General features: G+C 53.2%; 1 protein-coding gene across 1 annotated transcript in view; it reads right to left on the bottom strand.

Annotated features, from left to right (window-relative positions):
- TCN2 (transcobalamin 2) overlaps positions 1–6,392 on the bottom strand; it is a 12,263-nt gene extending 5,871 nt beyond the window's left edge. The window contains exons 1-5 of the mRNA XM_015562834.1: positions 6,219–6,392; positions 5,726–5,940; positions 2,333–2,525; positions 1,090–1,259; positions 87–248 (exon numbers count right to left, since the gene is read on the bottom strand). Coding sequence (XP_015418320.1) covers positions 87–248; positions 1,090–1,259; positions 2,333–2,525; positions 5,726–5,789 — 589 coding nt within the window. The 5' untranslated portion in view covers positions 5,790–5,940; positions 6,219–6,392. The remainder of the gene's footprint in view (positions 1–86; positions 249–1,089; positions 1,260–2,332; positions 2,526–5,725; positions 5,941–6,218) is intronic.
- Between the last annotated feature and the right edge of the window lie 2,960 nt (positions 6,393–9,352).

Raw genomic sequence — 9,352 nt, 5'->3', positions numbered from 1 at the left:
TCTCTCATCGATGTTTCTAACTCTCTATTCCTCTCCCTTCCTCTCTGTAAAAAATCAGTAAAATTTATTTAAAAAAACCCACTCACCCACAGAGAGGTGGCCCTGGTGGAGATGGTGGTCATGTTCCACGGCATAGAGGAGCTTGCCAACCACGCTGTCATGGACCCGCTTCTGGTGGACACACAGGGCCAGGATGCTCAGGCCGTACTGGTAGTAGCTGGTGTGGGGCTGGCCCTTGTGATCGTGCCCTGAAAGGGGGAGAACCAAGGGGTGAGGGTGGCACCCCAGGCCTGAGGGGTTGCCTCTCTCTATCCCCTCCCAGCAACCAGCCCCACCAGCACACAGGACGCTTGGCCTATACTTCCCAACACCCTCCTCTGGGTCATGGGACCCTTTGTCCCTTCGACCCGGGCTCACGGAGGCCCGGTAAGCGTCAGGCGCTGTGCTTGGAGGTATGAACGCGGTGACCACGGGCAGGCGCCATGCAGCTGGGGCCTCTGACAATGACACAATCCACACTCAGGGGAGCATGACCAGAACTGAGATGTGGACGAGGTCCGAGAGGCGGTGTGACAGAGGCCCTGAGTCTCTGGGGAGTCAGGGCAGGACTCTCCAAGGAGGTGGTGCTGGGAGGGGAGGTGGGAGAGAGCTAGAGGAGAGGGAATCCTTCCACATACAAGGAACATATATGGAGACCCAGCTTTGGCAGCTAAGAGAAGGCCAGTGTGGCGGGAGCCCATGGAGTAGGCGAAGGGGTGAGCCAGAGAGTGGGCAGGCAGAAAAAGATCAGATTTATATTTAAAATGCTCGCTCTGTGTGTGCTGGGTCAGTTCTGGAGGAGGAAAGTTAGCAGAAAGAGGATGAGGAGTAGCTAAGAAGAAGGCTGTGTTGTTGCCCCAGAGGCCGATAGTCAGTCAATCTCGGTGGCGTGTGGAGTGCAGGAAAGGCTTGATCAAGGAAGGCTATTGGGGCGGGCCCACGCCTCCAAGTGGACAGTGAGGTAAGGAGAATGGAGGGCAGGAGCGAGGCCTGGAGAGCAAGCCCACAGTTCTGATGAGCCCACCCCCCTGGCAGGCTGCGTCCCCTCACCAATGGCCCTCTTCTCATCCTCCAGGAACCGCTTCAACAGTGAGACCAGCCTGTCCCCCTTGTGGCCCCCGATAAACTCGCAGTTGGCCTTGAGAGCAAGCATGTAGAGAGCCAGCTGGCCCATGGAGGGCTTGGCCTGCAGGTCACTGTTGTCGTCGCTGGGGGCATGCCTAGGACAAAGTCAGTTAGCAACACTTCCCGGAGAAAATGCCACCCAGGTAAGCCTGGCTCGGGGTGCCGCCTCCCGCCCCGCAACATCACAAAGTGCAAAAAAATAGCAGCAGTTGGAAAATTTGCTAGAACCTTCCCCAACACAGATATAGCCAGTCGGGTAAGCTGTGAGGTGGATGCCACACATATTTCATAACGATGAAAAATTAAACTCGAGGACACACTCCGAGGGTTCTCCCATCCAAATGGCCTGTGCCTGCCTCGCCATGTTGGTCACCCTTCGCCCACGTACTCTTCCCTTCCTTTCGTCTCCCTGCCCTGCATCTACTTCTCAAGACGGAGGCCAAGAAGGAGATGCTCCATGGTACTCCTGACCCTTCATCTCTCATCCAAATTCCCACACTGGACCTCAGAACAGGCCTCTTAATCCCCCTAGAAAGGGAGCACAGAGTCAGATGCTGCTTCTGAGCTCAGTTTGGAAGAGTGTGGTCATGGATTAGTGATGTCTGCCCCAGGCATGGAATAGGAGCACAGACACAGATGCTGCTTCTGAGCTCAGTATGGAAGAGTGTGGTCATGGATTAGTGATGTCTGCCCCAGGCATGGAATAGGAGCACAGACACAGATGCTGCTTCTGAGCTCAGTATGGAAGAGTGTGGTCATGGATTAGTGATGTCTGTCTGCCCCAGGCATGGAATAGGAGCACCTACACAGATGCTGCTTCTGAGCTCAGTTTGGTCATGGATTAGTGATGTCTGCCCCAGGCAATGGAATAAGAGCACAGACACAGATGCTGCTTCTGAGCTCAGTATGGAAGAGTGTGGTCATGGATTAGTGATGTCTGCCTCAGGTACAGGAGGGTGCAGAAGCAGCACAGGGACCCTGTATTGGCATCTCCAGTCTAGTCAAACCAATTCCATTCAACAGACGGAAAAAGGCGCAAGGGAGGTGAAATGTGTCTAATGTCTCCCACCCAAGCAGTGACAGGCCCAAACCAGCACGCAGGTCCCCTGTCTCTTAGGATATGGAGCAAGACAGGCTGGGGGAAAGAGAAGAGGGAGCATGGCGATACCTCAGGAGGCTCTGCTGGTAATCGACCTTGAGGCTGTGTAGGTAGAGGGCCTCCCTGGTGCTGGCCTCCACGCTGGAGAGGCGCAGGCCCACATAGATACTGGGGTTCAAGTGCTCCAGAGAGAGCTGGTCCATCCAGGGCAAGAGGCGCTGGCCGAGAGTCTGCACCAGGCTGCTGTCCACCTCGGGGATGTCTGACGAAAGAGAACAGGCCCCGTGAGGTCGCAGGGCAGGCCACCAGCAAGCAACTGCCTTCCCCTCACCAGGGCCTTCGCCTGGGAAGACATGTCCCAACTCCACCTCCGCCAGAACACACCCTGCTCGTAGGGGGAAATCTGGCCATAGAGCAAGGCAGAGCGGTGAGGGGTGCAGAGCAGGCACCCCCAAACAGCGGTTGGTGTGGGCCTGGGAAGGGTGGTGGTAGGTCGAGGACACAGGAAGCTGGTTGCCAGGCAACTACTCCGCCCATTTGGTGTGGGCCAGGGAAAGGTGGTGGTAGGTTGAGGATAGAGGAAGCTGGTTGCCAGGCAACTACTTGCCCATAGGAGTGACAGAGAGACTGGAGGCCAAGCCGCGTGGTGTGCCCCCCGGGCACCATGCCTGACCCCATCTGGTCCTCACACCAGCCCCTTGATGAAGGTATTGTCATCATTGCTTTGCACGCTCACCTCTGTCCAGCCTCTTCCCTTAGGGAAGGCACCTGAGCTGAGCAGGTGGCTTTGCAGTCATCTTGGACTCCTCCCCACCTCCGGCCTCCAGGTCACTGCAGCAGGGCTGCGTTCTGTCCTCTGGGCCCTGTCCCGGGATGTGAGCAGCCGGCCCCTCCCAAAGGGACTGCCGGCAGAGTGCCTCCTGGGCCTCCTCCCGCTCCCATGGCCCCATCTCTTCCGGTTTGGGTCCTCCGTGCACAGGTGTGAGTGCAGCATCCCTGTACGTGACCCGGAGCGCGAAGCCGGTGAGGCAGCACACGCAGAGAGGCAGGCTGGGAGCACTCTTCGCCCATTTTGCAGGCACGGGAATAAGGCTGAGAGTGACCGGGTGCCTACCGTCTTACATCTGTTTTCTCCAAATCATAGGTCTTTTTTGCTATGAGAGCAGGAAGGCAGGGCAAGGGGGATGGGGAGGGGGGTAAGTGGGAATCGCTCTCCTGGCCCTTTCTATCTTAGAGTCTTTCTGTGTATCTGTCTCCATTTCTATCTGTCTGTCTGTGTATCTGTCTCCATTTCTGTCTGTCTGTCTGTCTATCTGTCTCCATTTCTGTCTGTCTGTCTATCTGTCTGTGTATCTGTCTCCATTTCTGTCTGTCTGTCTGTCTATCTGTCTCCATTTCTGTCTGTCTGTCTATCTGTCTGTGTATCTGTCTCCATTTCTGTCTGTCTGTCTGTCTATCTGTCTCCATTTCTGTCTGTCTGTCTATCTGTCTGTCTGTCTGTGTATCTGTCTCCATTTCTTTCTCTTTCTCTGTCTCTGTCTCTCGCTCTCACTCTGATGACCTGTTTCTACACTACTCAGCCTGTCTCTCTCTCTGGTCATCTGTCCTCCCCACCCCCTCACCCCTTTCCTTTCCTTCTTTCTTTTCTTCAAAATGGCAAAGGAATCCCTGCCCCACCCGGGGCTCTGACCTCGGGCAGGTGAGTCAGCCTGGGGGTTAGAAGAGATAAGAAGAGAAGCTGGAGCAGTAAACAGCCTCCCTAAAAGGAAGGCGCCAGGCAGATGCACTCACGGTCATAAAGTGCCCTGGCCCAGCACCCTTTCCCCCTGGAGCCTCTGCGCCCAGGGCGCCCAGCCCTGCCCCGCCCTGCCCGCTGAGGCCTGCCTGGTATCTCCGCTCAGAGGCGCAGGAGCCCACCGTGCACAGGTGTGAGTGCAGCATCCCTGTACATGACCCGGAGCGCGAAGCCGGTGAGGCAGGTGTGCGGCACACGCAGAGAGGCAGGCTGGGAGCGCTCTTCGCCCATTTTGCAGGCACAGGAATAAGGCTGAGAGTGACCGGGTGACTCAGCCACAGCAAGCAGGCCCACACACCCAGACCTGGGCTCTCCAGGCTCCGTGGGAAGGGGACTTTAAAAATGGTCACAATGGCCCTGGCCGGTGTGGTTCAGTGGATAGAGCGTCGGCCTGCGGACCAAAGGGTCCCAGGTTTGATTCTGGTCAAGGGCACATACTGGTTGTAGGCTCCTCCCCATCCCAGGCCCTAGTAGAGGCTCGTGCAGGAGGCAACCAATTGATGTTTTTCTCTCACATCGATGTTTCTCTCTGTCTTTCCCTCTCTCGAAAAATCAATGGAAAAATCAGGTGAGGTTTGAAAATAAAAATAAATAAAATGTTCACAATCAGTGAGGTTGGGGACCGGGTTCTAGGTCTCCCCTGGGCACTGGCTACACAGGAGCCGAGAGCCAAGGGCTACGGGGTCTGGTGGCACTTGAGGAATCCCGGCTGGAGGCTGCTGGTGCCCCTGGCCTGGCTCTGGGGTTCTGAGAACCGAGTTGGCAAAGCCAGGTTCCTGGAAAGCGGCACCCTGGACAGGTCACCTCGCCCCTCCGACCCCTGACTGCTTCACCCATCACGTGGCCATGACCGGACCTGCCTCTCGGTTTCTCCAAGGATCACAGGAGAGCCTGCTGGTGAGAGTGTACGGAAGGCATCACGCAATGAGCAGAGCGCAGAGGGAAGAGACAGGTGGGTGGCTCAGGCAGCCCCAAGCCTGTCACTCAGACTCACAGACAGGTCCCGAGAGACCCCTGGGGTCCGGCCCGGGCACACGAGGAATACCATGCCAGTGTCTGACCGCCGCCCTCCCTGCCCCTCTGGGACGCGTCTCCCCAGCAGGGTGTCCATCCTCACTTCCCTCGGCCGGTTTCTTTTCCTCTTTTTGGATCTCAGTTCCCGTGATGCCCCAGCTCCTTGGAGATCCTGCCCCCACCTCACTCCCTGAATCGGTGGCCTTTGATGACCTCAGCCCCCACACACAGAGCCGATTCGCCTCTCGACTGCCTTTGTCTGTCCCTTCGCTAGAACGGAAGCTGTGGCAGGACAGGGACTGGCTCCGGCTCCCTCTGCGTTCTTCCCCCCAAAACCCTAACACCACGCCTGTCACCGGAAGGCTCAACCAACGCGCTGAATGGATCAGCGCACAGATGACGGAATGATCGGAGGCGAGTGTCCGGTGGGGAGTCAGACATGTAATTCATCTCAGCACATGTGCGGAATGCTGAGGTCCAGCCCAGCCCCCGCCAAGCCCAAACTGCTGCCAGAGCCCAAGAGGCAGGCGGGTACTCGGACCCCGTCCCACATCGCACCTCAGTTTCCCCAGCGATAGAAGGAGGGGCTCGAACAAGACGGTCCTTTCGCTAAGGACCAGGAGGAAAGAGGCGCAGGGAGGTCTGTTACTCACTGCAGATGTCAGCCAGGGCCCCCAGGGCCCCCAGCAGGAGGAGGAGCGCCCCAAGGCGCCCCATGGCAGCAGCAGGTGGGTGAGCAGCAGACGGGGACCTGGACGGGGAACTCCTGGGCTGGCCTGGCAGAGGCTGTCCTGACCACGGCTGGTCTGGTCGCTGCTCCGAGAGGCGGGTGCTGTCACTGATTAATCTCTCCTCGCCTGGCAGCGTGCTGCGAAGTCAGCAGAGACAAAAAGGGGGCAAGGTCTGTTGCCGAGGGGAAAGGAAGGCCAAAGACCAGAGGAAGGAAGGGCGTAGTGACCTTCCTGGAGGTAGGGGCAAGGGGGGGGGGAGAACAGTAGGGGCGGTGGGGGGGACGTTTTGAGGCCAGCCACATGTGTCCTTCTGTCCGAAGAGCCCGCCGTCGGACCTGCCCAAGTCTACCCGACTGCACCTGCCAGGTACCCCCCAACTGTTCCAGCGGGGCACGGGCAGTGCAGGGGCGCCTACCTGCTGCCCCTCACAGAAGGAGCCCCTGGAAGTGCCTACACCCGGCCTGGGACAGGGAGCAGAACGGGGAGCTGCGGTGGTCACGTGATCGAGACTGCTGAAGTCAGCTGTTATCTGCCCGCCCAGAAGGGTGGGGCTGGCTGAATCGGGACCAGACAGGCTAGATTTTTTAACCCAACGGAAAACTTGGAAGCATCCTGGAGACCAAACAAAACAAGTTAAGGGACAGGATTTAATCGTTTGAGACACAAAGCCATGGGCAGCGGGGCTGTTTATCAGGACTAGAAAAGTAACCCCCCAAAAAAATCTCTGCAAGGAGAGAAAAGGAAGGATTTCTCATCTGCCCGGCCCCACAGGCGGATCAGTGTACAAGAGTTAACTCTGGCCATGCTGTGTGACCTCGGCCAGGTCACTTAACCTCTCTGATTTGGAAATACTTTCTCCTGTGTGAGGTGAAACGTTGGGCAACATCCTTCTAACGAAGCTCCCTTCCAGCTCAACCTGTGAAGATGTTCCGCCCTTAAAACACCTCTAATCATTTCCAAATCCGCTTTTTCTATTGCAATCATTTTATGGCAAATAGCCAAGGTTCATTCTTTCAAGATAATGTGGTGTGTGTTTGTTTGTTGTGCCTGACTTATCACAAGTCAAGCTCTTGATATAGATAAATACAGTCATATACCTCATTTCAATCAAGGCTGGCCTGTATAGACAATGGCAGTCTCATAAGCTGATAATGGAGCTGAACAAATTCTTTATTATTTTGAGATCTGTCCATGTTGCCTCATGTATTTTTATTGCTGAGTAATATCCCATTGTATGGATAGACCAACATTTGTTTATCTGCTCACCTATTGGTAGACATCGGGCTTTTATAGACTGGCTTCTTTCACGTAGCAACATGCATTTAAAATGTATCCATGTCTTTGATAACGCATTTCTTTTCATTGCTGAATAGTATTCCATTTTTTTGATTTACCACAGTGTACTAGGTGTACTGATGTTGAAGCCACCATAACACCATAGTGCAAATGCTACAAAAATCAGTAAGGCCGTGGTTGAGATGGCAAACAACGCTAACCCTGGGTGTGGATGTGGATGGCATGGAGGAGCTCCTAACGGTCATTCTTGAGGAGCTGCCTAGTGAGGAGTTGTTGGAACTGGAACAGGAATGCATAGCTAAAGAAGAGGCAGAGAGCCCTAGCCGGTCTGGCTCAGTGGATAGAGCGTTAGCCTGTGGACTGAAGGGTCCCAGGTTCGATCCCGGTCAAGGGCATATGCCCGGATTGTGAGCTCGATCCCCAATAGGGGGCACGTAGGAGGCAGCTAGTCAATGATTCTCTCTCATCATTGATCTTTCTATTTCTCTCTCCCTCCCTCTCCTTTTCTGTCTGAAATCAATTAAAAATATATTTTTAAAAAGTCATGTGGTAAGATGGGGATCTGGGACTGGCTCGCTCACTGCTTGACAAGCAAAGAGGGTGCCAGCCTAGACAACCTTGGCATATAGGGCTGATGCTCTAACCAACGGAGCTACCCATCCAGAGCTGAACACTTTTTTAAAAATATTTTTTTTTATTGATTTCAGGGAGGAAGGGAGAGGAAGAGAGAGATAGAAACATCAATGATTGATCAGCTGCCTCCTGCCCTCCCCACATTGGGGACTGAGCTCGTAACCCGGGCATGTGCCCTTGACTGGAATCGAACCTGAGACCCTTCAGTCTGCAGGCTTATGCTCTATCCACTGAGCCAAACCAGCTAGGGTGAGCTGAACACTTTTTATTGCAGTGTCACTGACGTAAAAATTAACATACAGTTAACGGCATATTGACAAGGGTATACAACTGGGAAACCATGACCACAGTCAAGATTATGAACATGCCCATCACCCTGAAAACTTTCCTCCTGTTCCTTTGTAATGCCTCTCTCTCACTCCTGCCTCTCTCTCACTCCCTGCCTCCCTCTCACCCCTGTTCCCTCTGACCCCCTTCCTCCCCCATCCCTAGGCATCCATTGATCTACTTTCTGTCACTTTCCAGAACCTCATATTAATAGAATCATTCAGTATATAACACTTTTTTTCCTAGCTTCTTTCATTCAGCATATTATTTTGAGATCTGTCCATGTTGCCTCATGTATTTTTATTGCTGAGTAATATCCCATTGTATGGATAGACCAACATTTCTTTATCTGCTCACCTATTGGTGGACATCGGGCTTTTATAGACTGGCTTCTTTCACGTAGCAACATGCATTTAAAATGTATCCATGTCTTTTCATGGCTTGATAACGCATTTCTTTTCATTGCTGAATAGTATTCCCTTTTTTTTTGAAACATTAATGATGAGAGAGAATCACTGATCGCCTACCTCCTGCACACCCTCCACTGGGGATCGAGCCCACAACCCAGGCATGTGCCCCTGGCCGGAATCGAACCCAGGACCCCTCAGTCCACAGGCTGACGCTTTATCCACTGAGCCAAGCCAGCCAGGGCTAGACATATGTTGATATATATGCGATATGATATGTTTGCGATTTTATTGTATTGACAACAAGCTTCAAAACTTTCTATGTCAAATTTTTAACATCACAGATATTTTTACGCTTAAAAATGTTGAATTTTGTGCCAAAAAAAGAGCATTTGCGGGAAGTTTTAATTCATTACTTTATTTTGAAGAAAAGTGCTGCTGAAACCTTTGGGAAGCTTATGGTGAACATGCTCCATTACAAGATACCTGTGAGCGCTGGTGTAAACGCTTTAAAAGTGATGCTTTCGATGTGAAAGACAAAGAACGTCCAGGTCAACCGAAAAAGTCTGAAGACCAACAATGACAAGCATTATGGGGTGAAGATGCGTGTCACACTCAAAAACAACACACAGGAAGATTAAATGTTGCTCAGCAAACAATTTCCGATCATTTACAAGCAATGGGAAAGATTTTAAAGGAGGGAAAATGGGTGCCACATCAACTGAACGAAAGACAAATGGAAAACCGAAAAGTCATCAGTAAAATGCTTCAACGGCACGAAAGAAAGTCTTTTTTGCATCGAATTGTGACTGGCGATGAAAAGTGATTTATTTTTGAGAATCCCAAATGCACAAAATCATGGGTTGATCCAGGTCAACCATCAACA

This window comes from Myotis davidii, unplaced genomic scaffold, assembly GCF_000327345.1.
Source record: "Myotis davidii unplaced genomic scaffold, ASM32734v1 scaffold478, whole genome shotgun sequence".
Taxonomy (NCBI): domain Eukaryota; kingdom Metazoa; phylum Chordata; class Mammalia; order Chiroptera; family Vespertilionidae; genus Myotis; species Myotis davidii.
Note: the sequence above shows the minus strand (reverse complement) of the source record. Positions and strands in the feature narration are given on the sequence as shown.